This window comes from Apis mellifera, linkage group LG4 (assembly GCF_003254395.2).
Source record: "Apis mellifera strain DH4 linkage group LG4, Amel_HAv3.1, whole genome shotgun sequence".
NCBI classification, from domain to species: domain Eukaryota; kingdom Metazoa; phylum Arthropoda; class Insecta; order Hymenoptera; family Apidae; genus Apis; species Apis mellifera.
The window spans coordinates 8,624,121-8,652,054 of record NC_037641.1 but is presented as its reverse complement, the minus strand read 5'-3'; the positions used below and the strand labels follow the sequence as shown (position 1 = coordinate 8,652,054).

The 27,934-nt window shown below is 28.6% G+C and overlaps 3 protein-coding genes and 1 long non-coding RNA gene across 11 annotated transcripts; 2 read left to right on the top strand and 2 right to left on the bottom strand.

Moving 5' to 3' along the window:
• Positions 1 to 107: 107 nt before the first annotated feature.
• On the top strand, positions 108 to 4,572 carry LOC725209 (sensory neuron membrane protein 2). The gene is made up of 7 exons (XM_026440026.1): positions 108 to 233; positions 1,226 to 1,380; positions 1,498 to 1,675; positions 1,793 to 2,041; positions 2,266 to 2,477; positions 2,707 to 2,896; positions 2,940 to 4,572. Exons 1-7 carry the CDS (start codon positions 123 to 125, stop codon positions 3,228 to 3,230), a joined length of 1,386 nt encoding a protein of 461 aa, XP_026295811.1. The 5' UTR covers positions 108 to 122; the 3' UTR covers positions 3,231 to 4,572.
• LOC413117 (proton-coupled amino acid transporter-like protein pathetic) lies at positions 3,601 to 14,068 on the bottom strand. The gene is made up of 8 exons (XM_006562632.3): positions 12,890 to 14,068; positions 8,165 to 8,227; positions 7,812 to 7,904; positions 7,140 to 7,497; positions 6,754 to 7,029; positions 6,485 to 6,663; positions 6,224 to 6,393; positions 3,601 to 5,428 (listed from the first exon to the last, which is right to left on the bottom strand). The coding sequence occupies exons 2-8, from the start codon at positions 8,218 to 8,220 to the stop codon at positions 5,187 to 5,189; spliced, it is 1,374 nt and encodes a 457-aa protein (XP_006562695.1). The 5' UTR covers positions 8,221 to 8,227; positions 12,890 to 14,068; the 3' UTR covers positions 3,601 to 5,186.
• A 128-nt stretch (positions 14,069 to 14,196) lies between these two features.
• Positions 14,197 to 15,682, top strand: LOC113218739. The gene is made up of 2 exons (XR_003304577.1): positions 14,197 to 14,331; positions 14,607 to 15,682. It is a non-coding gene; the product is annotated as an uncharacterized LOC113218739 (long non-coding RNA).
• A 6,686-nt stretch (positions 15,683 to 22,368) lies between these two features.
• On the bottom strand, positions 22,369 to 27,862 carry LOC102654066. Of its 8 annotated transcripts, none has more exons than XM_026440334.1 (7): positions 27,594 to 27,862; positions 27,346 to 27,508; positions 26,968 to 27,270; positions 26,450 to 26,596; positions 25,577 to 25,885; positions 22,775 to 23,034; positions 22,369 to 22,693 (listed from the first exon to the last, which is right to left on the bottom strand). In XM_026440334.1, the coding sequence occupies exons 5-7, from the start codon at positions 25,733 to 25,735 to the stop codon at positions 22,600 to 22,602; spliced, it is 513 nt and encodes a 170-aa protein (XP_026296119.1). In that variant the 5' UTR covers positions 25,736 to 25,885; positions 26,450 to 26,596; positions 26,968 to 27,270; positions 27,346 to 27,508; positions 27,594 to 27,862; the 3' UTR covers positions 22,369 to 22,599. The 8 variants fall into 8 exon arrangements, 5 of the variants coding, with proteins under 5 accessions (XP_026296119.1, XP_026296118.1, XP_026296121.1 ...); XM_026440333.1 differs by lacking the exon at positions 25,577 to 25,885 and having other exon boundaries at positions 26,968 to 27,055; positions 27,124 to 27,270; XM_026440336.1 differs by lacking the exon at positions 25,577 to 25,885 and having other exon boundaries at positions 27,124 to 27,270.
• Positions 27,863 to 27,934: the final 72 nt, after the last annotated feature.

Genomic DNA, 27,934 nt, shown 5'->3' with positions numbered 1-27,934 from the left:
TTTTATTGAACGAATTCATACAAGAAACTAAATATTAAACAAAAATCACAAGTACAATTTTTGTTACAATTTTAATTAAATTTAATATATTATATATTATAAAGAAAAAATTAGGATAAATAATGTGGTCTTATCAAGTGTGTGCAATAATTTGTGTTATTTTTGGTATATACGCGTGTATAACAAATTTGTTTTCAGACGGATTATTCAGCATTAAAAATGCTATACTTAAGGTAAAATATATTGTTAATTCGATTTAAATATATTATATTTATAATATTAGTATTATTGAATTTTAATCTTTATTTTGAAAATTAATTTATCAATATTCCTTTTATCGTCTATCAATTTTACTTTGATTAAATCGAGGAATTTGTGATTATATTAATATTCAAATTTATCAACTATTTTATTGTATTGTATAAATTAAATAATGATAATATTTTATCGAATAAAATTACATTTTAATATGAAAATTTCGATTTTTATATCATAAATATTATTATTTAAATTAATTCATATAATTATATTAAAATATATTTGCATATAATTATAAAAGTAATATGAAAATTTTTTTAAAGGTAAAATATTGATCAAATAAAAAATAATATGACAATGATATGATTTCAGAGATTTTATGTAATGTATAAATAATGTACGTAATCATAAAAAATTTACATGATATGTTCGAATGCATGAATAAAATTAGAATCATGATAAAATTAATGAGTTTCAGTACAAAACAAAAATGAAAAAAAAATATATTTAAATGCATAATTAATAATTACGAATATTATATCTTTTATTATTATAAGAAAATTAATAATATTATTCAAATAAATAAAAACAAATATAAATATGCATAATCAGAATATAAATTCAAATAAAATAATAATAATTATTTTTTATTATAATAAAAATTTGATAATTATAAAATAAATATTCGTAATTTCGAAATAATGTATTCTCATTTCACAATCTTTTATTATCTTTTCATTAGAAAAATATACATCTATTTTTTTATTTATGTTTATAAAATTAAATAAAATGTATCTATTGTTATAATTATAAATAAATATATTTAAATTATTTATATATATTTAAATTCATAGCATGTAAACATTCTAAAATATATTTAAAGTGATAAAATTACAAAACAATTTGTATCTTTAAAGTCCTATGGAATTTCTAATTAATTAATTCATTATAGAATAATAATTTTTAGAATTTACCACTCATTAAAGGTAAAGACATGTACGACGAGTGGATATTACCTGTAAATTTAATCTTTAAATGTTACTTCTTTAATGTTACGAATCCTGATGAAGTGATGGAAGGGAATAACCCAAATCTGGTTGAATATGGTCCATTCACTTACAGGTGACAAACAAGAAAATTGAATGATATTTTTTTCTCATTTTTTAAATACATCTCTAAATTTATAAATTTATAAATTTTTTTAAAATATATGTTTATGAATATATTTTATACATTTAGAGAAGTATTCGAAAAACAAATAGTGGATGTGGATGAAGAACTTGACGAAATTATCTATGATGTAAAATCAACATTCACTTTTGACAAATATGCAAGTTTGAATATATCTAAACGTGATACAGTTACTATATTAAATCCTGCATACATTGGAACTATATCGATGGCAAGTATAATTGGATAAGTTAAGAAATGTGTAAAAATCTTTTTATTTTTTTTCATTTTAATTTTTCCTTTTTCAAATACTAATTTTTTAATCAAAATGTTTAATCAATTTTAATTATTATTCTTTTTGTAGTTAACCACTTTACCTCCAAGTTATATAGAAAAATTTGGTAATAATATACCGAAATTATTTCCAAATCGAAGCAGTATTTTTTTAAAAGCTAATCCTAAAGAAATACTTTTTGACGGAGTTAAACTTACATGTAATGAAAGAAAATTCCCTGAATTGAGTACGATATGCAAAACACTGAAGGCACTTCGATCACCTGTCTTAAAAGAAGGCGAAAAGGAAGGCGTTTATTATCTTAGTATTTTTCAAAGAGTAAAATCGTATTTCTATCTTTCATAAAATTAATACGTTTCTTAACAAATTTCGTGAAATGAAATTTTCTCAATGATAAATATTAAATATTTTCCAATTGTTATAATAAATGTAATTAATAACGTAAAGAAATACAAAATTCGTTACAATTTATATATATCTCAACGTCATCCATTCAAAATAAATAAATATATAATTATATACTTTATCTTTCCATTTGATAGGTCAATGGTACTATTCGAGGACGATTTTCTGTTAACAGAGGTGTTAATAATATAAGTGAATTAGGTAATATAGGATCTTATAATGGGAGAAGAGTGCAAACAATATGGAGAACTGAAAAATGTAATACAGTAAGAGGATCTGATACAATTACTTGGGCACCATTAATAAATCCAATGCCTTCAGTTTTATCATTTATACCAGATCTATGCAGGTAGGTAGATAATAATTAATTGCAAAATATTATTATCAAAAAATCTTTAAAACAATCATCAAAATGGATCATTACAATTGATTGATGATGTATTCTTGAATATTAATTGCAAAATACAATTAAGATATTTACATCTTTTATTTTATATCTATTTTATTTTAATAATAATTATTTACTCTTATGATATTTTAATTACTAATTATATCGTATGTTATCAAAATATGTACAGAAGTATAGAAGCGGATTATGATAAGGAAGTTTCGATATACGGTTTAATCGGATCCCGATTCGTCATGAGAGAAAGAACCTGGTTCCTAAACCAATCTCAGTGTTATTGTTTGGAAAGAAACAAAGTACCAAATTGTTTGCCGCAGGGTTTAATCGATGTCTCAGATTGTCTGGTAATGCTACGTTACGTTAAATGAAAACACGTTTGTTGTACAATGTTCTAAAATTTAATTTATGTTGCAGAAAGTACCGATAATCATGTCAGAACCTCATTTTTTACACGGTGATCCGCAACTCTTGATGTATGCACTTGGCTTAAATCCGAGTGAAGATTTGCACGAGACATTTATCGTTATAGAACCATACACTGGGACGCCTCTTTCCGGACAAAAGAAAATACAGTTAAATTTGAAATTGGAAAGACAACCAGTCGATTTGCTTTCAAATATCAGCGAGGGATACTTTCCTCTTCTGTGGTGCGCGAACGTAAGAATCTTTTCGAAAATTATCAAACTTCAATATTAACATAAGATATGAAGACGACGAGAAGGATATTTATATCAATTTTATAACATTATTTACTATTAATTTAATTCAAGTACTTTATTCTTTTTCTTAAAAAGGAGAGAAAACTTTGATCTTTTGTCGTCGTAAAATTTTTTCAAAATTTTAGCAAAACGATCGAATATCGATTAATTTATTTATTGTTATAAATAGAACCCTCTTGCTCGTTTAATCTTACGTTATAATTTCAAAAATTCGTAAATATTTCATCGGTGCACAACAAATTTTCATACGTTTGATAACGAAATATGTGAAGTAAATATAGAAAATTAGAATTGACAAATTATCGTGCGAGAGAGTTCAAATATCAATTTATAAGTACGATCTTTTCTTTCTCTAAATCATACATAAAAATGCGCGCTATAATATGATCACAATCTTTCTCGAATATCGACAAACGAACTAAGATGGCTAACAAATATTCTTTTACAGGGAAATACGCCAGATTTATCCGTTATAATATTAACGTTTCAATTACTCCGTCTTGTAAAACTCATCAAATTCATAGACGTGATTCCTTTGATAATTGGAATTCACATGACTATCGTGGCTATGCTTTACTGCAATTGTAAAAAACGCAAACAGCAACCAACAATTTCAATCGCAGATTCATTATTAATATCATCGAATTCGAACAATGCACAGAGATCTACATAAATCGCGTGATTTCAATGATTTCAATGTTCGCTAATTAACAATAACAATGACGCAAATAGTGAGTGAGTAAGATTATGGTATATCTGCGCCCTCTTGCGCAATAATTTGTGAAATTTGTAAAATTTATTTCGTATAATTTCGTTTCTATTAAATTTTTTTATTTTGTGGCATGAAAATTATTTACAAGTAACTTATCATTTATTTAAATTTTGCTAAAAATAATATCAGTCTTATTGTTCAAGAGGGTTTTGATAACATTTCCATTTCCATTATTTAAAACGTTAAAAATAATTTGGAAAATAATATTAAATAATTAAATGATGATGATCAAAAATATTGTTTGTCGAGAAGAATATTCAATATGTACATATCTCTTATTTCTTAATTATTTATAATTTTTTTATCTCCTAATCTAGCCTCACTATTAATATTTAATATATGTACATATTTCTTATTCATATTATAAAAAATTTAGATAACAAAAGATCTGTAATAACTTGAATTCAATATTTAGAAGTTACTTTTTAAAAAAAAAAGATACAGATACAGATTTTTGCAGATTTTGCAACCATAAAAGCATCGATTTTATCAATGAAGATATATCCAGCACATTTTTGCACAATTTAAAAATTTAAAAAAAAAAAAATTGTATTTCTAATTTAAAATATTCACAATAAATACTTGATCACGATATTATAATAATTTTGACGATTTAATGATTTGGCTCAATCGATTTTTATCTATCCATCTGTCCTTCTTCAATTCGAATCTTTCTAATTCGATCAAGTTAATTACAGTATTTTACAAAAATTCTTTAGTATAACGTAGAAATAAATACACAATGTACACGAAATTACAATATACATGAATACTCTTAAAAATAAATATTTCTATGGCAATACGGTTTACATTACGTGATAAATTATATTACGATGAGTGTAAGTACAATGTACAAATATTCAACAGAATCTAGTCTTGACAATATTAACACGTTCACTGCAGACAAAAATCTTTAATCGAAAATCATTAAAATTATCGAATAATTTTTTTACAAAGTCTATTTTTTTTACGTCGTAAATCTTTATATTTAAACTTGATTTTCAATTTGATATTCTTATTCTTTGAATCGATGATCACATTGTTTTCAAACAAAGTCGAGTTTACCAATATAAGACATATATGAGATACAATACAGTGAACATATTAACACATTTTAAGAAAGTTAAGTCTTTTTTTCCACGTACGCGAATATAAATAAACTTATTTATATAATTTTATTATATCAGAAATAGAGATCCAGGAACCGAATATTAACGCCAACAGAGAGAATATCACAAGCGTACTGTTTTTCCAAAATCTCCACTTGCCTCTTCCAAGATGGCCGTCCCAGCAAGAAATTGTTTCAACGACGGCTGGAATCGTGATGCCGAGTATCGAGAAAAATATCGAACCGACCAAAGAGATGAACGGCTCGAGTTCAGGAACGAGTAATGCCACGCAAACTGAAACGTAATAAGAGGCGTAATTTTTCGAAAATTGTACGACAAAAGATTCCTATCTTCTACGAATTTTAATAAATTAAAGATCAAATACTGATTGTGAATGTGAGATGTGCGTCTGATCTTGTTAGCAAATCATTTTTTACGAGATAGAGAATCGAAGAGAATTATTATTATACTTCCGCTGTAAAGAGACACGAGACGTTGAAAAGTCAAAGCACGAACGACGTGAATCACATTATATATGAACTTGATAGATTCTCAATGAAATGAGCACGAGTCATTGAACGATGCTCATGGTTAATAGTGAGTCATGCGGTTACAAAGCCAATGGGTATTCCACTGACCCGATCTGGGTGCATCTTCCCATTTCGACTCGCATTTCTCTCTTCCTTTGTTAGAAAAGTATCACGTGCGTCTGGTGAACGTAAAGATCGATTTTATATCGACAGATTTTAGAATTATCCGCGAATCGTTCATAGGAGATAGGAGGATAATATACATGCTTCTAATGTATATTATATCCGTATATACATCAGAATGTTAGAGATTACAAAGTGTTACAAACTGTTTACTTCGAGGTAAATACACGAGAAATATACACGATTTGCTATGAAAACAAATTTTAAGGACGAAATTTTAGGGATTAGGAAACGTGTTGTCGTTGCTTGTCCGTTAATGTGTTAAAGTGAAATGTATATTTTACACACAAGAGAAAGAGATATATTGCGCATTCCGCACAATATATCTTGGGTGATACGGCATACATTATATAATTTGAGAATGAAAGTAACTCACTTGTAAATATACTTATGCATATTCTCATTACTGTGTGGCACAAGCCTTGATACTTGTGACTGCATTTCTCTTTCACAGCTCTCCACATGATATCCATCGGAACGAAAAGTTGTAATCCGTATGTGAATAAAACTGCCAGGGCGATGAGCAATTTTACCGCCTGTCCCAATCTAACAAAATAATGTAATGATACAACAACAGTGTGATATAACACATAATACATAACATAATAACAATTTTGAACAATTAATATGTACTTACATGTCCTCTGTTGGTATATTTAGCGTGATACTACCCTTAATATCTTCCGTGTACTTCAAATATCCGAACACGCCTAACACGGTGTACAAAGACACCACTATAGTCATTGTTATGTTAAGAACGCTTGGACAACCGAGGAAGTGATGAGGATTCTTCATACTGTTCTCGACGGGCATCACCTGCACAAAAGTGAATTTTTTATATATATATCGAATTGAAAAAACAATCTATAATATCGATTAAATATGTCATTGTATCATCGTACTTACAACACCGATACCCTCGATGGCAAATAATACGGTGGCGAAGAAGGAAGGCAATTGTTCGATCGAGGCGATTGGCTTCACGTGGGACGGTATTTTGATATCATTGAAGATATAATAGAGAGTCAAGGCGAAACCGGTCATCATGGAAAGGTTGGCCACGATGGAGAACGGCACCATGAACTTCAAATTTCGCACTTGCCCCAACAATAATACAGCGGGTATCAGCGTGAGTATGTACAAACGCATCGGTATAGTCATGCCGGTGTGGAAGTCCACCAGCTAAATGTTATTAGGGAGAGAAAGAAAATATTTCAGAGATATGAAAATTATTCGTGTATATATATAAAAAAAAAAAAGAAATTTGGAATTCAACGTGGACGATGGCTTACCTGTTTAATCGAGGTCGATACGAAAACCACGTATACGCAAGCACCGCCTATGTACGTGGCGCACAATGCCGCATTTACGAACATTCGACTGAAATTAGCGAAAGGTCTGACGGTTTTTGGACCGCAAAGGAAGGCAGCTTCCGCCGTCTCGGCATACGTCATCTGGGGTGTTTTCGTACGTTTGCACAGAATGTGGGACGAGCGAACCAATATGTGGACGCAATGCGCGCATATCAAGCCGATTATTATCGTCCCTATCCCGCCGAATATCACCCCGCCATTTTTGATCGCATTCGGCATGGCGAGGATTCCCGTACCGAGGGATGATTTCAATAGATGTGCCAGGGCGCCAAAATCTCTGTAAAAGATAAGATTTTTTTTTTTTTACGCTCTTAATTTCGAAGAAAAATTGAAAATCTATCAATGGAACGAATAAGTTTTCTAATATAGAGGATCGTGTTTCGATGTTGAATGAATATGGAAAAATTGTGGGATTGTTCATTGAAAATTTGAAATTGTAAACAGATTGTCTGTTTACTTGGATTATTATTGTAAGAGATAAATTATTTAATCGATTATTATAAGAGATATGAAATATCTGTATAATAGAATGTATTAATTTTTCATACTTTGTTTTTATCTTAATGGAAAAGCAAAATAAAAATAACTTACGAATTGGAATTTTTTTTGTCACGATTTTCGAAGGGATTGTATAAATCGTCCTTCTCGTTGTATCCTTCAATTTCAATGGTGGCTATTTTCGTTCTGATGACATACGAGAATAAAATATGTTTTTAATTAAATCGTGAAAAGTATTTTTTATGTTACTATTCTATTACTATTCATTATTAGAAAAATTAAAATTACAAACTTATAATTAGCATTAATTAATAAATTCAATAGAAATTTTTTATTAACTCTATTAATTATTGTCAAATAATACGAAAATTTAGAAATTTTAATTTTATATTCACTAAAGTATAAATTTCCAAATAAATATATAAATTATATAAATATATATGTACCTGCTATTGAACTCTTTCATAGGATTGCCTTGTTCCTCCTTTTCATTTTTCTCCATGGTGTATCTAAAAAAATCACATACACATAAAATACAATATATTTTTCTCGATTGTCAAAAATTATTAGAAATGCATCAAGAATTAACACCGTGTGTATACACATAATTACATAATAACAAATGATTTGACATTTTATTTCAATTTGAAGTGGAAATATTTGCGATTATTATCTCTCTTCATTAATAACGAGTTTATCAAATCTTCAAAAACAATTTCTCCGAAAATCCAACTAATTATCCGTTTCTTATCATCATTCTCGATCATCTTATCTTCGTATTTGATTGATTATCGTCAGATTGAATTATCGCGCGTTCAATTATTCGACATAAGCCCATATCTGAATAAACGATCTTACAAAAATGATTAAATTCGCCGCATCTGTCTTCCACGTGACCAAATGTCGCTAAAATAAAATCGATCTTATGAAAACGATGACGATTTCATTGACAACGTCCGCGATAATCTCGATAACGATGTTTGGAAACAAAAGTATTTCTTAAGATGGCCCTTATGTCATAATGCTTACGGATACGAAATATCCATACGATTACATATCTCGTATCAGCGAAAATTTTCCGTTACCGATATTAATCTTAATTTTATCAATAAAAATTAATACAATAATTTATAAGAATTTACTTTAAATCGATTAGATGAGGGGGAGGGAAAAAAAAAGATAAAGAGAAGATCGAACAGCGAAAAAAAGGAATTTAATAATTAATTTCACTTTGTGACAAAAATTATGGTGAAAAACTTTTCCAGCGTTATTTTAAAAAAAAAAAAAAAAAGAATAAAATTTTGTCGTAACGATGACCTTAAACGAAAAAGAAAAGAAAAAAAGAACGCAATATTTTAAATAGCTTTTGTCTAATTATCCTCGCTTTAAAAATTCAAAGTGCGTATTAGCTATGAATAACCCGATCTATTAACAACAATTAACAAGATAAAACAAGAAGTACAAATACAATGTTCGATTTTACGCTTACTATCACAATGTTTCATTTATTAACAAAGCGGTTATCAGAGATATTACGCAAAGGAATAACACATTTTCTTCTTTTTATATACTATGTTCCGATAGAAACAAATTATAAACATTTGTTGCAAAAGAAAAAAAAAAAGAAAAAAGAAAAAAGAAAAAAAGAACTGAGAAAAAAATTAAAATGAATCATACGGTACTCGACACATAACATTGCAATTATTCGATACAAAATAATGACGTATTTTATCACTTTTCTTCAGTATTCGATATATCTTTCGATCAAGATTTGTAATCAGATTATCATCATCGGTGATTAAACAAAGTAAAAACGGGAAATTACAGTTCTTTGTTCCACTATTATCGACAATTATTAAGAAATAGGGGAGACGAGAAGGGAAACGAAAAATATCGTTCTTTTTATCTATCCACTCGTTTTTTTTTGCCATTATTATAATTAAATCCATTGTTAACAACAATTAAAAATAGTGCAATTTAAATAATTATAGTGTATTACAGTATAATTATATTCGTAGAAATTTCGTAGAAAAATCCATAAGAAAAATTATCAAAAGATAGTGATAAAATGATGGAATCAATAAATATTTAAGAGAAACATTTCAAGACAATGGATTTCGCAATGGATCTCTTCTTTTTCCTTCGATATTTATTTATCCAATGACGTTAACGATGCAATTCGTTAAATTCATGAGATCAAAGGATCTATCAAGACAAGACTCGTGAACAATTTCTATGGTATACACGAAACGTACGGACTTTCTAACATGGGGATGCAGGAAAGGTTCGTGTAGCTAATAAATATTCTCGTATAAATAAGGGGGAGGCGAAAAGGAGTCACGAGCAAGCACAATGAGAGTTAAACGGAAATTATGCTTGGCCCATGGTGTCGCGAGGTACGAATATGGTTAATCTAGCAAGATCTAGGATATATCTCGGACTGGAAATGCCGATATCTCAGGATAATGGGCGCACGAATTGTCGTGGCTGCTTTGCGCAAATTCACACGAGCGTGATTTACGAAAGGTCATGCGAGAATTGATTTCCTTTTGTCGTTAAATGTTGCATAATATCCTATTCTATTCTATTTCTATTCTTGGAATTATTTCTTATTAAAATTTTTTTCCTATTACATTCTTCTAATATTTTTCCACATATTTGAATCATCCGTCATTACAACAACTGACTTATAATTTGCGAATAATTTTCATAATTTTTTAAATAATTGCTCGAACAGGAAGTATTATGAATGAGGATGAAAAAAAGTGACGATTTTATCGTTTAAAATTAATCTTCTTCTTTTTCTTTAATATATCTAAGAAGAATTTTTTTCGAAAAAATAACTGTTACTCTCGATCCAACTCTGGAATGCCAATTTTATTTTACTCGAATTTTATTTAAGCCAAATAATTATTTATAACGCGAAACAAGTGTAATTTCTGAGAAAAAATTCCTCGTTCTTTTCTTTTTTTTTTTTTTTTACCGGCTCTTTCACAATTGCAAAAATTGCAAAGCAGAAAACTTTGTGAACAGCTCGAACAGCAATTATCACACTTGGACTCATTCGAGTCGAACAACGATTGAAATTAAATTCGGAATGAAATTTATTAATTCACGGTATGGCAATAAAAGAAAAAAAAAATTGCACGTTATCGCGCTTAGATGTGTGTAATCGGGCAAACCTCAATTATTGTAGCCGAGTTTCCGTACTATTCCCACCTGTTAACCACATTCCACCTATAAACCTATGTTTTTTAACATTCGGCCGACACAACGTTGCACCAAGGCAATGATAGTCCATTTCCGGTACACGCGGCAGGCACGCGACTCTCTGAAGGAAATCTACCGAAGAAAATCGTATCTCCATAATCGATATGCAAATTTTTTTTTTTTTTTCCATGACTTGACGCGCGTTTCGCGAGAATCGAAACGTTTTCTCAATTATTTCTTCTATTCCTCTGTGATTTTTTCTTTTCCCCCACCGTCCATCTATTTCAGATAAATAGTTATTGAAAGAAAGAGTTTTTCACTTCTTCGATATACTACATGTGTTAAAAATATCCTAAAATGTATTAAAATAAACAAATAAATTAATCAACAATAATGTATCGTGTTTTCTTGGAAAAAAGACGTTTACAACTGTCTAGAGATTTTCAATATTTTAACTCTAACGTACTTAGGCATTAAAATAGTCGTAAAACAGAAAGTTAATAAACGTTTATTCTAACGTATTCTAACGAATGCAAGATATGTTTCTGAAATGGAAGAATTATTTATATAAGAAATATAGTTTTTTCTTTTTTTTTTTAATTTTTAAACAAGTTCTAACATACCGATTACACGTTTATTGAATCGTTTGAAATATGTCGGCGGCGAGTTTAGTTTTATAAATTTTTTTCAATCAAATATTGGAATCATTCGATTTTGCACGGTTCGTATAATTTTCACACGGAATAAAAAAGAAAATACGAAGGAATAATCCACACAGTTTAAGAAAATGGTCATTGAATGACAATATTAATGTTACAAACAGCTCATTAACCTCAAGGCTTCCGCAATAAACACAATCGTAAATATTTATAAAGTTAAAAGAATATTTAAACTACATTTTCTATCGCGAAAATAGGCAAATGAATAATGAACGTTTTCCTATGACAAATGAATGAACTTGATCAAAAAGAAGAAAAGAGTGAAATAAAAAGAAATAAAAACTATATGTTTAATAAATGTTTGTATATTTGATAAATATTTAAACATATTCAACGAGATGATCATTTTATATTTCAAATTGGAGATAAGAAATATATATATATATATATATCAATAGAAATTTAATTCGTATCGAGAAAAAGATTTTTTTATTTATATTTTCGAATGAAATTATTTAAACATTAAATTATCAATCGAAGAAAAATTGATGCGTAAATTTCACGATTATACAATCGTATTGCAATATTTGTATAAATTTTATATTTTGTCATTGAATTTAAAGTAGCGTGGCGTATATCGTCAACATTATTAAAACAGAGAAAAAAAAACAAAAACAAAAGGATTCGAGGAATCGTAAGAAATCAATTGCGAAAATTCGTTCGGGGAATATTTATGACTATCTACGTTCCAATGTTTATATAACACGAATTTATATGTCAAAAGGAAAAGATGAATACCTGGTTAAGTGTTTTTTGTTTTTCTTTTTTTAATCACGCGTTCGAACAACATTATCTTTGTAATCACGAAACGCAGAATCAGAATTCGACCAATTTCATGCTAAACTAAAACTCTTCGAGTATTAACGGGCAAAATAATTAAAAAAAAAAAAAAACGATCCAAAGAGAAGGATTTCAGAAAAAGAAAACCTAATAATTCTAAAATCTTCAAGATCTTTTTTCGAATCTCTTTCAAACTTCGATACGTATCAATATGAATCTTATTAAAGCTGTAACACGTCGTGTTTCCAAACAGGGAGCACTAATTCGAAATAATGATCGATAAAAACGTGGCCGACAATCGCGAAACGAATCTCGATCTCGTCAATATCGTTGAAAGACCAATTTGTTACGTAAGTAAGTTATAACCATTAACCGGTTATAGCCGCTTCGATATCGTTTTAAATGATTTTTACGCGTTTGTTTATGCTATCGATGCATTGGATATGTAATAAATGTACTCACGTGGTATGTCTTCGATCCTTGATTTTCAGAATTCCAGAGTGAAAAATCTTTCCTGTTTTTTTCCTTTAAAAAACGATTCCCAATTCACATCCTAGAGCACGTCGAACCGGTAAAGATCCTTCTTTCCACCTCTCTCTCTCTCTCTTTCTTCCTTCTCGATTTTCGATTCGAAAGATTTCTTTATTATATCGATTATATCCTCCTTCGCCTACCTTTATTTTATCTCTCTGAATGAACACCGGCAATGTAGCGGTAGATAACGATTTCGACGGTTTCTGTTATTCTCATTTGTTAAAACCTTGGTTACCGTCATGCGATATGATTTATCGATCAACGGCACAGAACTAAGTAAATCCTCGCGGCTCAGATGCAATCGAAAGTGCTTCTGTTTCCACGATCGTATCTCCCGGTTGGCCAATTAGAGTTTACCTTATCACCGTGCTGATAATCGATAGGAGCCAGTCTCAAATTCGTACGAGCTCTGTCTGTCGTATCGCCGCGAAGGAAACTGTTCGAAACACTTGGCGTGGAGGAGCAGCAAGTATCTTCCGTTGAGGATTGGATGAAAATTTTTCGAAAAAAAAAAGGAAAAAAAACGAAGACGAGAAACGTGCCGTGTCGTCAAAACGACAACGTTATGAGTTACGATAACTTTTTAGAAATCACGTTGTTGATTCGTATACTTTTTTCTCACTGTCAGCAAAATTCTTAAATACTTCAGAAAAGATTCTATATTCTTCAATTGGATAAATCTTTCCTCTCTCTCTATAAATCTCGTCCGATTTCGTCGAAGAACGACTTCTGATAATAAATTTTCTCTAATTCTTTCGAATCGTCTACTTTTTCAAATGAATTTTCCCTTCCGAGTAGAGTATTTAATTTCCTTCAATCCAGAGGAGATTCCTTCGAATCCCTGTGGAAGTTCCAAAGTCAAAGTTCCTCCACTTTCGACGAGGAAAAAAGTTTCTCCGATTCCCAAACTTTACTTTTACTTTTTTTTTCAAAAGTGCGCGCACGGAAAATGTTCCAGTGGAAATCGATCGATCGATCGATCGATCCCCCCGAGGGCAGTAAGGATCTCGTTCTCCTCTCGAGGAAAGTGTTTGGACGGCAAAAAAGAGGGAAAACGCGAAGCGAAGGGAGATCCGCGCGTGTAACGGTGACAGGCTTCGTACACGACTGGCCAGGTTTTTTCGGCGTGACGCAGGTATATATACAGAAGGCAGGCTTGTGCATAGACGCGCGATCGCTCGTCGTGTCCCGCTAGAATCGACGTCGCGAGTTGTGGGAGGGGAGATAGAGGCCGTCCTCCTAATAAGCTCTATGGGACGTTAGCTCGCGAAAACGCGTGGCCGTCTTCGTCGTCGCGCTACCACCGAGCCGCTACGATCCTTAAAGCATCGTAGCGACGATCGACGCAGGACTACTGTGAAATTCATTCCGTGAGTGATCTCATACGATCCGCATTTCGTTCCCTTTCACCTTCCATCCGTCTTCCTCCGTTCCGATCCGTCCTCCTCGCTTCGACCAACGGCCAAACAATCCCTCCATCGATCGTCTCTCGCGTGTCGATGATCTCTCTTTCCCTCTCCCTCCCTCTCTCTCTCTCTATGCACTCTTTTTCCTTCGAAAGAGAACTCCATTCCTCGTTTCGACCTCCATTGTTTCCTCCAAGGTTTGGATGATCGATTGACGAGAGAATTTTTAATTTTCGTAGGAGAGGATTTTAGGGAGGAGGAACGATTTTGGATTCGTGGTGGAGAAGGGATGAGATGAGGTGGAAGAATTTGAAAAGAAGTTGCAAGAATAAGAAGATTTGCTCCTAAAACGTGTATGTATGTATGTTTTGATGAGGAGAAAAGAGTGTGGAAGGATCAGTTTTGGGATTAAGGAGAAAGGTTTGTGAGATTTGAAAAAAGTAACTTTAAAGGAAATTGTAATGAATTGTAATTTTTTAACAATTTGAAATTTGATAATTTTACTTAGTTAATAGTTATTTATAAAAATATTCGCAGCATATAATTTCAATGTGTATACGTAACAGATATATTCATTCTTTCTGGGTGAGTAAGTGTATGTCGCTTAATGTTTAAATTCTAAACAAGTGAATACAAGTGAAATAGGTGGACGATTGTGTCACGATTAATAATGATTCCATGTAAAAGATATAATTTATCATACATTTTTTTTTTTTTGTATTAAACTAAACGTGCGTTATCGTAAATTATACCGTATAAAGAAGAAGACGATACATTGGAATTACATAAGAATTTAAGTTAAATGATCCTTTGCACATCTGCAATTGGTTTATATTAAAATTTCGTTATTTTAATATAAAAAAAAAAAAAAGAAAAAAGTATAAGAAGAATATCGAAACTATGAATTCTTTGACTCATTCAACGTTCGATGAAAAGAAAACAATGCGAGACGATGTTTATTTTTTATCTTCTAAAAAAAATATAAAGGAATTCAGAGCCAAATATAATTTTTTTTTTTTTTTTTCTTAGAAGAAAGTGTTAATGGATGAAGTTGAAAAATACATACAGTTTTCATACGCGAAGATCGTTTCAATAAAAACGATTAGCACAAATGCATTCGTATGACTATAATTGTTCGCGTAAATATTCAAATCTATGCCATGAATATTAAATTATTCATGACTCAATAAAAACCGTGTGGGCTCCGAGCGTTTCGATTTATTATTTTTCCATGATCTACGGATCTTTTCCTTTGCGATGATGTAATTAACTTGATGTAAGTAGCTAAGCACAAATATCAATTCACATTCGTAAATGAAAAAGAATATCAATAAATATGAATATTATATTTTTAATACAAATATATATATATATATTTATATGTAACAATATCTTATTTATCTTTGTCTCATTGTTCGTTATATTATTCTCGCTTCAATTATTTCTAACTTTTCTCTGTTTATCCATTTTCCATTTGAATAAAATAATAAAGGATCGAATCGATAAAACAACGATGAATGAAATTTGCAGTTAAATTGTGCTGTACGATTGTACACGATTTTTGTGATGCAAAAATCTAAGTAGGCTTGCAAATCGGTTTTGCACTTTCTTCGATTCTCTTTAGAGATGCAGCAGAGAAAATTAGTGCCATTTTCATTAATCAATTTCGATAATCAGCATCCTTTCTCTTTCGCATCGTATTCATTTCTATTCTTTGACGATCGTTATTCGTACTCTCGATTATTCCAAAACTCTGTAAAAATACAAATTGAAGGTAATCGAAATCGATCCGAAAAAATTCTCTCCCCATTATTTTGTCCGTATTATTTCATATCGACGATTTATACAAAATTTCCAATCCACTCGACCGGAACATTATCTGGACGCAGGAAAAAACACAGGAAATCAATGTTCCAGCGAACATAATATCAGGATAATTTTCCATTGCTTAAACATTCATTAGACTTCAGGAGCGCGGATTAAATTGCAGATCAAACTTTTGGCATTTTATTTTTCACAGCTAAATAAATAAGTAGTTGAAGTTTTTTTCTTTCTTTCTTTCTTTCTTTCTTTTTTTTTTTCCTTTTTGCAATGGTTTCGAAATAATTTACATTCCCTCGCCGTTTCATTACTTGAAACCATGACTAGATTGTTATTTCGAATTAACTTTGGAAATAACATGAAATGGCTAATATTAATTATAGTGTGACGAAATCGAGAAAACGCAAATGTCTTAGATGAAATGTCATTTTTTTGATTTCTCAGGTGTAATTGCATCTCAAAGTTCACACGCTTCACGAAAATTTAAACGATGGCATTATTTATTTTAAATCTCTGGACTCAAAAACCTCTTTTACTTTTGATTTTCATTGAAAATGATATTCCACTGTCTGGCCATGAAAGAAAAAAAAACTAATTTAAATTATCAGATAAAAAAAAAAACGATTTAAATTGCACAATAAATTGTAATTACGTTACATTCTAATAATGTATTCGATATCAAGCATAACATATCTAATTGTTAAGTTTATAAATATACGTACACATTACGAATATATCGTTACTTGTAAATTTTAATCGATTAATTAATCTCGATATAATACGATTTCCTACGATAATTGTAATATAGATTACACAAAAATTCGAACGATCAACAAGAAATTCGTGAAGTACATGCGAATTATAAGATTTCGATACTTACGAATAACACCATCCATATTATAAAAATGTTTTTTGCAAGAAGAAGTCGAATGGCAGTCTCCCATTTCGTCGCTGTTTCTATCATTATGGATCAATATTATAATCGTGGTTATGCTTAATGCTGAAAGAAATCCGAGTAAAGGTTTGCGGAATTGCAACTGTCAATTTTGCTGCAAATACATAACAAAATAAATATGATATTTTTAATAATGTATGATCGATCTTTTTTGCTACTATTGTGAAACTGTATTTTTTTTTTTTTTTTGAATATTGTTTCTTTTTAATTTGAGGACCATACGTGTGTTTCGATCATACATGAATAGAATTTGTGTCAAATTCGATTCTTTAAGAGGGAATTAAAATTAAAAAAAAAAAACATGTTGTAATTAATCAATTATACTTACTCGTTGCGGTTGCTCTAATTATAAGAAGAAGATATTTTCATCATAATGTTCAGTTATTTTGTCAAATCTTTCTTGGATCTTGGGCAATATTATTGAAATTGGTTATAAATAAACTATTCCATACGAGAAGGTAGCAGCCAGGCCAATGGTTATTTTCACTGTTGCGTGAGTCTGGAATAATAAAAAAGGTAAATTTTATTAATAAAATAAAGTGATGATTTATGTATATCGAGTGTAATTTAATTTTTTAAATTCAAAATATTAAACGCAGATATAAATTTGTCATTTAAATATGAATTGATATATGTACAAAATGTTGGAATATTTTATTTTAGTTTAAAGAGTTATATTTTGCATAGATAAAGTCGCAATAGATAAGATACATTCGAGTATGTTTAAACGCTTAAACCTTGAATATATATAAAAAAAAAAAAAAAAAGAAAGAAAAGAATGTTACAATTAATATTGCTATTTCATCGTTAACGAGAAATTATCAATTTCTTAGAATGATTCATAAACGTGATGATTGTTAAAAAATAAGAAATATTTAAAAAATAAATTTATGTTTTTATAAAAATATATAAGAAATATTTTATAAAGAAAATATCAAAGTGAATAAAATACAAGGAACAATGATAATAATATTAATCGAAATTAGAAATTACAATATTCTTCAATATCGTTTATTTTCTACTACTTAACAAGTTTTTATATAGACAGGTATCATCTCAATAATTATATTGAACAACAGACTGAAATATAACCGAGAAGTCATATATAATGTGCATATTTTCGAAACAGAATTGATGAATGCACTTTGAATGCCAGATGTTCAATGCGAAGAACAAATTCTTCGAATATGTTTTACAAAATAACTTTTACAAAAATCTTCCGCAAAGAAATAAATAAAAGATAAATGACGTTGTATATTCAGGATGATTTATATTACACATATTTATAATAATTTTTTCTGAATTTGAAAGATAATAAATTTTTAATTTTATGCTAATAAATAAAGGTAAGTGTTAGTATAACACTAATAACTAATACTAAACGTTTTAATAAATAAAATAAATTTTCTATGGAGTTATTCAATTTCTCTTCTCGTACAACTCTCGTATACCAATGTATAATTATCCAAATAACGTTAAAACGCCGCAAAATTTTTCCGGAATAAATCTCTTTGAATCTTTGAAAAAATTACGACAAAATTAAAAATTAGAAATAGAAAATTTTCTTTTCCATCGAATACCATTGAAAATGTTTCAGTGCATACATACGTGTGTGTACAAATATCGAAGTGAGGATAGATAAGAAAGTATAAAAAATATCACGAAGTACGTGTAAATAGTGATACTAAGATTTTCGAGGACATGCATACGGCCTACATACCAGAAAAGATTGGAGAATTGAAGAAGAATAAATCGATCCAATCTTTTTTTTTTCTATCAAGATCGAGGAGATTAAATGATTAAGAGATTGGCGAAGATTTTTTGAAGATATCTTTCAAATTTTTCCATTAATTTAAAAGACTAAATGAAACTATTTAATGGAAATAAAATGAAATAATTAATGAGAAATGAGAAAAAGAAAATTAAAATTAGATATATTATTATAATAATTAAAAAATTGATGATTACATATATTTTCAAACAAACAATTTGAAAGATTTTTATTCTTTTTGGAAAAATTGTATCTATCTATTAATTTAATACCTCTGTTGATAAGAAATACATAAATTTTATATTGATAACGCACAAAAATTTAATTTTATTTGATATTATTAAATTTTAATTAAATACTTTTATTAGATTAAAGAATGTTATCTACTTCTTAATATTTGATGTTAAAATATAAATGAATTTCTTATTAGAAAGACTTCATATTATTATAAAAATAAATTTTTCTAACAAACGATAAAAAAAAAGTTTAAACTTTAGATGATAATCAATTCTATTGATAATATTACTCATTTAAAAAAAAAAAAAAAAAGAAAACAGTTGAAACGAATTAAAATCGTTCTAGTGTATACATATATATAGTAATAATTTTCTGTGATCATTAAATCTTTTTCATATAATTTATTTCACTATTCAATTTCTTCAAAGGAATGTTAATCACATAGAAGGAAAAGATATGCGGCAGGAAAAATATCAACGATATTCCAAGAAAAATTTTTATTCTCTGTACGGAAAATTACTATAAAAAAAAAGAAAAAGAAATTTTTTTCGAATAAATACTAATCGATTAATAATTTCTACACTTTTTGTTAAAAAGAATGTATCGATAATTAATTTTCTTAAGTCATATCAATCGCGATGCGAATTCGAAAAATCATCATCTAATCACTGAAAACAATGCATTATCGTGTAATCCGAATTTCTGTCAAAAAAATACAAAGTTCCTCCATCTGTTCCTGTGTATCAATCTTCGTCTAGTCTACACTTGACCTTTCATTTCTCAGTCGATCACGATGAAGAATTTGTGCATGATTTTGAATATACGTGTATTGTATTAAAGGCAATATCGATAAGATATTTTATGTAAGGCAATTTTTTCGTATTACATTTTGCGAAATGGCGATTAGTTCGTTATCAGATTTCTTTTTTTTTTTTTTTTTCGTTACTTAAAGTTTGATTTCATAATTGTTTTATCAAATCGTGAAACGATATTTCATGTTTTAATTAGCATAAGATAAAATTTGAATATAGATAGATGGAATTTTCGAAGATATTTTCATTAAAAAATGCGTACATTACGATATGCATTTTGACGATATCCCAATGAGATATTATAAATATCTGAAAATATAATAAAATTATATTCGATGTAATATAATAATTGATATTAATCGAAATAACAAATAAGATTCAAAAATGTAGAACTCTCTCTATGATTAATTTTGCTCGAAACATTATATCTTTAAAAAAAAAAAAAGAAAGAAAGAAAGAAAGAAAAAACTAAATCATGTTTCATTTCATTCCACTTTCCATTATCTTCCATTATTAAACAAAGTCTGCGAATTTTTTAGCCGATATACAAAATCGATAATCTTAATTGGACTTCTAGTCTAGATTAATATTTACTATACCGAATCGTAAGTGATAATATTATTAATCAACATGATATCGCTTATCTGCTCATGTTTCTTTATAATAATTTATGGCACACCTAATTATTCTTCGATTAATCAAAAGATTTATCGTTTTACATTTTCCCTCAGCATTTATTAACATTTATTACAAGATTTATCAATCTTGTAACAAAAATTATTTTAAAACGGAACGAAATCAAATTTACCCATCCGACCGTAAAATTAAAAAAAAAAAAAAAAAATTACGTTTCAAGAGTCTTAAATTTCCGATTCCTCGTGACTGTGAAGATTTCAACAGGCTTGAAGCAATGACTAAATGACGCGCCACCCGCTTGAGGATGCAGTACCGTGTTGCAAATAAAATGATCTGCATGCTACTTCCATCCTCAAAACATGTTCTTACGTGCCACTTTCTTAACAGTGTATGAATTATGTATGTTGTGTTTCATTCACGTACACACGCCGTTTATTATTTTACGGAGAAATTTAGATACGTCACTGCTTATGAAAAGATTTTATTGATCTTTTTAGGAAAATAATGTAAATATCTCTGATGACATCTCAATAGAGGCGTGAAGGAATAATGAATGAAAAAAAAATGAATAATCGATCGAGTAGTGTAATTACATATACATAATATACGTGCACAATGTTTGTTTGAAGAGATTAAAGCTCGAGGGATTATACAATATTTTGAGATTTTTCGTGGCAATGTTAAGAAATTATAGACAACTTCAAATTCTCGAGAGGACATTGATATTTCGATATATGTGAGAACATATCGATATAGAGATAATATAAATTCCATTTCTGTATAATTTACATTTTTCTCTATTTTCTTTTTTTTTTTTTTTTCGTGAAAATAAATGCATCGTTTCAATATTGATCATAGATAATATATATTTATCTTTACACTATATGATAATACTGTGTATAAAAATTACTTTGATAATTTGTTTGAAAAGCAATTAGAAAAGCAAATAAATTTTTTCTTTTTCGAGATATATAATGATTATTAATATTAATCTGATTATTATAAATAATTTAAATAATTTAATTTTTATTATATCATGATTATAATTTGAAAAGATTTCTTTAGAGCCTAATTTATTTGAAAAAAAAAAACACGATGTGCGTTTTCAAATTCTTTGTTACAATTGATTCTCCTCCTTTTTATTTCTTAGAAAATAAAATTCAATTTCTTAGAGAGAATTGTATATATTTACGCAAATATCAAGTACGTAATTAAAGTATTATCTTAGTACATATGTAAGTACTTTAATCAAGTACAAATATACATATTATACATAGTACATATCAGTTTGGAATATTACAAGCAGCAAATGTGTGCTCGGTATTGAGGAATTTTATCTGGATAATATTGTTTGCAATATTTCAATGTAATGATAAAGATTTTGCTACCACTTAAATAAAATATTTCTAAGTCTGTTTTAATTATTTGCTGTAATACATATAAACTGTACTTATTATTGAATTTTTTATATTCTATTAATTAAAATTATTAAAAAGTTAAAAAAGTATTTAATTTGATATTATTCTTGTTTTTATTTCTATCGAATTTTAAATAAAATTAAAAGATAAATATAATGAAATTTAATCCCGAAAAACTTTAAACTTTATTAATCATTATAAATCACTGATCAATAATCTATTTTACAATATTACGTTATATTAATCCCATTATCAAAGTCTTTGAATAATTACAATAACTTGTCTATGAGTTAGTTAATGATAAAAAAAGATTACATCATATTATATTACTTTCATTGAGATTAGATAATTATTAAATTATATCAAAATTTAATCAATCTTTTTACTAAAGTAATAATGACTAGTTGCACAATAACTAGTTCTTAGTTCTTAATACAAAGTAATTAATCAACAACGTGTTCAGAGAAAAATTCATTATACATCTTTCATCATTACATATTAACATCATTATATTTTTTTGAATATTTTTTGAATATTTCACTTAAACACATCATCTCAAATATTTCTGATGCAATTAAAATTTCACTTCAAAGATTGAATTAAAATAACACTGGTCTTAAATTTCATCAATGTAAAATTTTTCAAAAAGATAAAGATTGATCTAATCTTCGCATATCTGGAATTAAAATGAAAAAAAAAATAAAATAAAAATGAATCAAAAACCTATAAAAATGAAAAAAAAAAGACATCAACTCACGGTACGTCGACGGATTCTTGACTAGATTCTTGACTACAGTGTCGTAGACATCGTGCATGCATTTGTTGTAACCGAGGAACCCGAATGTCGTGTACAATAAAGACATTAAACGATACATTGAGTATTAACATTCGTTGCAAGTTGTGCGGAGTCCTCATCCTGTTCTCGAGCGGCATGGTCATGGTCACGTTGTGCAGAGCGTACAGGAATAACGTTGCAGAACGTAGGGATTGGTAGCAAGTTGAGTGAAAGTTTCCAATCTGTTCGGATCAGGAAAATCCTCGATGAGATAATTCAAGGTGATGGCAATGCCTATCAGTAGAGAATATGGAGCTGAGCATGGTCAATGGCGCCAAATACTTGAAACTTGGAAAATCAAATAAACAGATAAATGGATATATCCCAATTATGTAGAATCGAAGATTCAATTCGACTTCTGGAAGAAATATTCGATCATCTGGAAATTAATTGGATTGATCGTTTCGTCATTCGAGTCGTGTGAGATAATTCTGATCTAATACGTTCAATGAGAGTGATCGGAATAGAAATCACACGAGGATTTCCTATGACGCATTATGAAATTTTTTCTTAAAAAAAAAATGTGAAAAATAAAAAAATCTTATTCACGTATACGATTTTTCTTTCACGAGTTCAATAGAAATGTTGTCCCTCGTGTGAACAATTACAATTCGAATTTATTTATATTTTTCAATGTATTGTATTTTAATTGGTACTTGTGCTTTATTGAAAATTAATATCCGCCATTCGATTGTTTTTTTTTTTTTACCGCATTGTTAAACATGTTAAAACGTATCGGTGTTTAAGATTCAAGATCCATTGAATTCATATGTATCGACAACGAGCTCGTATTATCGTATATTAATTTATTGAAAGATGTTACGTGGCATATCCTGAACAGCTAAGATCCTGTATAAATAGTTGTCATACGTGTACCATGTGTTTCTTGTAATTGACGTCATCTAATAAAAATGATAAATGACCTATTAAAAAATTAATGATGGCTATTAAAATTTACCGAATTGCTGATTAAATTCTATCCTCTGGGATAAGTACATATGTTTTTCTTTCTTGCTTTGTAATCTTTTCATACCTTTGTGAATATGTAACTTATATGTTTTTTTTTTTTTTACAATAAATTTATTTTTACACGCAAGGATAAAAAGACGAGAAAATCAAATCTTATTATTATCGTTATCACCGCATCTTTTCTGCAATAGAGTTTGTATATATTGGGATACTGTTTCTTTTCTTCTTCTTCTTTTTTTTCTTTTTTTTTCTTTTTTTAAGCACACGTTTGAAACGACCCAATTTCTTTTCAAGTGATTAATTCAAAGAATGCAATATGCGTAAATGCAATTGATATAAAGAAACCATACGTCTCATAGCTGTCTTTGACATGAAAAGAATTTATGTCAAAGTCGTAACAGTACTTCAACAAACAGTTTCAAGGTGTAAAGTATTTATCTTAAATAAGCTTTTGCATGGCGATAAGATTTAAATGCTAAAATTAGCGACATGCAATTTCTTTAGGACAAATAATAAATAAAGAAATTAAACACGAATTTAAATGTTGAATCTATTGAAATTCGATATATTATGCGGTAGGAAACCCGAGTATTCAAATTAAAATCATAGCATAAAGGCAAAAACTTCTCTTTCATCATTTCTCGCATCATTTCAGAGTGTGCACGATTTTAGAAATTTCAAATAGATTTTTTTATGCATGATTTTCTCGTTTTAGTAACTGCCAATAAATAAAACGTGCTGCAGTTCGACACTCGAAGCAAATTTACGATTTGTCTCACATCTTTTCCTCGATTATGCATCGAGGAAGATGATGCGCATGGAATTTCCACGTGTCTTTTTAAAGATTGTCAGTAAACTAATTAAACGTCTGTAGTTTAAAACTTATAGAAACTCGCTGATTAATTATTATCCTCGTCACACGTGCGAGAAATCTAATAAAATTCTCGAGTATGTTTTTATGTAATGTTATAAAATTTATGACAATTTTGATTTCTAAAGTGAAAGTTTCGTAAACCAATAGAAACGGCTGAAATCGTAGGAATATTTTTTCGATATGCATCGACGAATCAATAGAAATAAGAAACAATAATGAAAAAAGCAAGGTTGTATATTCATTGAAACAAGAAATTCTATTTAAAAATTTTTCCAATTCGTTTCCTTTCTTAAATATTTTGTTTATTACCAAACGGTAATGATGTATCGTAAATTTTTTTAATTAATTAACTGTATAATATTGAATTTATAAATTCCAACAGTTTAATATATTGAAATTATAATCAACACGTATATGTTAATATTTTGTATTTAATGAAAATCTATCTGTATAAAATATTTAAATACATAAAAAAACTAGATACATAAAAACTACATAAATTCTATATAACTTGAAATATTTCCATTTTTAATTCATTTTAATAATATTTATGATTGAAGTAATCAAAATAATTACAAAAATCAAGAATTATCTCTCGGTTAATTAAAGATTAAATTTTTCAAAAACTTAGATAGTCGTAAATTAAATACTAAGTATATCAAGTAGCAATTATATCAATCGATTAGATAGCCAACTACAAATTCAACTATGATGTATCTTCATGATTGAAAAATTAAATTAACCGAATGTGATTCTAATTTGATGATCAAGAGCTATAAAACTAAAAAAAAAAAAGAAAAATCATTAGCATTGATTCGTCGACGATACGGAAAAATAATTTTCCGAGAATTGAACCTTCGTAAATGAAAATCGTTGCTCACTTGCTGGAACAAAGTGGATGCATAAAGGATGGATATCGCGGTGCCCTGGAAATGTACGAGGCAAACGATCACATTAATCAAGAACGTTCTCCCATACTTTTGAATCTTCGGTGGACCACTGAGAAACGAGGCCTCCGCTGTTTTGGCGAAATCCAACATCGGTACACATCGGATTGCGCCTGCACAATATCTGAGAGCATTGCACCTGTTCAGAGAACTCGTTTTCAGACGTGCATTGCCTGTATCTAGCTATTGTTGCCGCGATTTCCACAATGGGCTAAGCTTTGTAAATACGGCACGGCCTTTCCTCTGAAGCAAAATATTTGAACATGAACGAATTTTTCGACATTATAAACATGTTGTTACTTACAATCTATATTTGCCGTAAAATTGGCAAATATGTATTGTTATATAATATATATGTTGTTCCTATTCGCGTAATAATATTTTTCGCGTGTGATGATTAGACGAGTAAGACCTTGAATGTTAATAAAAATGATTTGAATCAATAATGAAGTTTAAAATTAAAAATGTATATTGGATTTGAATTACATACTTAATATAGATTGTAGATTGTAAATAATAATATATTTATACATAATTTATATCAGAAAATTGATTCTATGTAATAAGCATACATTTGTTTAATCATAATAAGATGGATCTAAATCAGATAGATATAAAATTCAAAGTATTGTTTTTTAGTCATTCATTTATTTCATTTATAAATATTAATTCTCCTTTTTATATAATGATTTAAAAATATTAATATATACAAGCATTTAATTCACTATATATATTAAAAGTTAATAAACAAAAAGATTTATAAATAATTATACTCCTCTACTTTCATTTTTCTTGTTATTTACTTACCAATGTATAAATCGTGTGCATGTACAATGAAACCACAAAATATTGCCACAATGTAACCAATTCTTCTATATCTTCTATCCATATGGCAAAAAAAATATACCGTTGCCCAAAGAACATTTGAATAGATGCAGCAACGCAATGAAATATCTGAAATATTTAAATAGAGATAAATTAGATATAAAAAGATATCAAATTTAATGGATTCAATGGAAAAGAGAACAAAACATTAAAAAACGCAAACAATTAATTTAATATTTGTAATTATCAATTTGATATTTACAAATTTTTCTATAAGAATTTAACTTTATTTTTTCATTTTCTCAAATATAGAATTTCTCATAAACTCATATTCTTTTCTCTAATACTACGAAAAGTATTAATTACAAAAATTGAATTTTTGAACTTTGGAGCATTTTAAATGATCCAATTTAATGACCGTACAAAGATATCAAAATTAATTTTTCATCAATTATATCTATTATAAAAGAAAAAAAAAATAATGAAAAATATATTCCTACGACATCATTGCTTTTGGTGCACGATGTTTGATGGGATTGTATTCTTCTTCCTGATTCAGATCTTATCATACGTTTCACTTCTCTGTATCTGTCATTGACAAATAAAACGAAGAGGGAAATAAAGAACGTTCCATAGCAAGTCTGGGTTAGCCTCACTTGTCGTTTATATCACGAGTTCCTTACAGAACTCTTACAAGGTCCTTCCCCTTCTTTTTCCTTTGATGAAATATCCGGAAGTTTCGTTCCCGGACTTCCAACGATGATACGCGAAGGCAGTTGAATTTCAATCGACGACCTCGTACACTGACGGACAATAACTCAGTTCTGTCATTTGACCCATCACAATCTCGAAATTATTTTATTACAACGTGATAATACCACATATCGGTGTTAATGGCGATCCTCGAACGAGAAAATAGATCTTTACTATTTTTCCTTGATAAAGAATCGATATTTTTTATTATTTTTTGGGCATACAGAAAATAAACATTTTTCAAAGTGTCTTCCTTCTTTTTTAGACTTTTATTGTATCATGAATTACCTATATTCGATAAATATTACATTTAAATTAATATTGATTTTTAAATTTTCAAATGGACAAGTATTTATCATAGAAATGTAATTACTGTGTCCTTCGATAAGTAGATAAGGAAATAATTTTCTAAGGAATTCCTGTCTGCTGCTAAATTAAGTTTCGATTTCCTTGTAAACGAAATTAGCCGACAATTTATTTTTATTTTCGTTATATAGTGCACTGAGGATTTGAATAAGATAAATCATTTGAAACAATAGTCTTTCTATCGTAAAAACAATGAAAGAGAATTGTCATAAATATAAAAAAAGAATTTTCATTATAGCTCTTAAATTTTATAGTTTAAATTCAAGAAAAATATAAATAATAACTATAACAATAATAAAAATGAATATTTCATAACCTATAATAAATTATAAATTTGAATAAACTTGT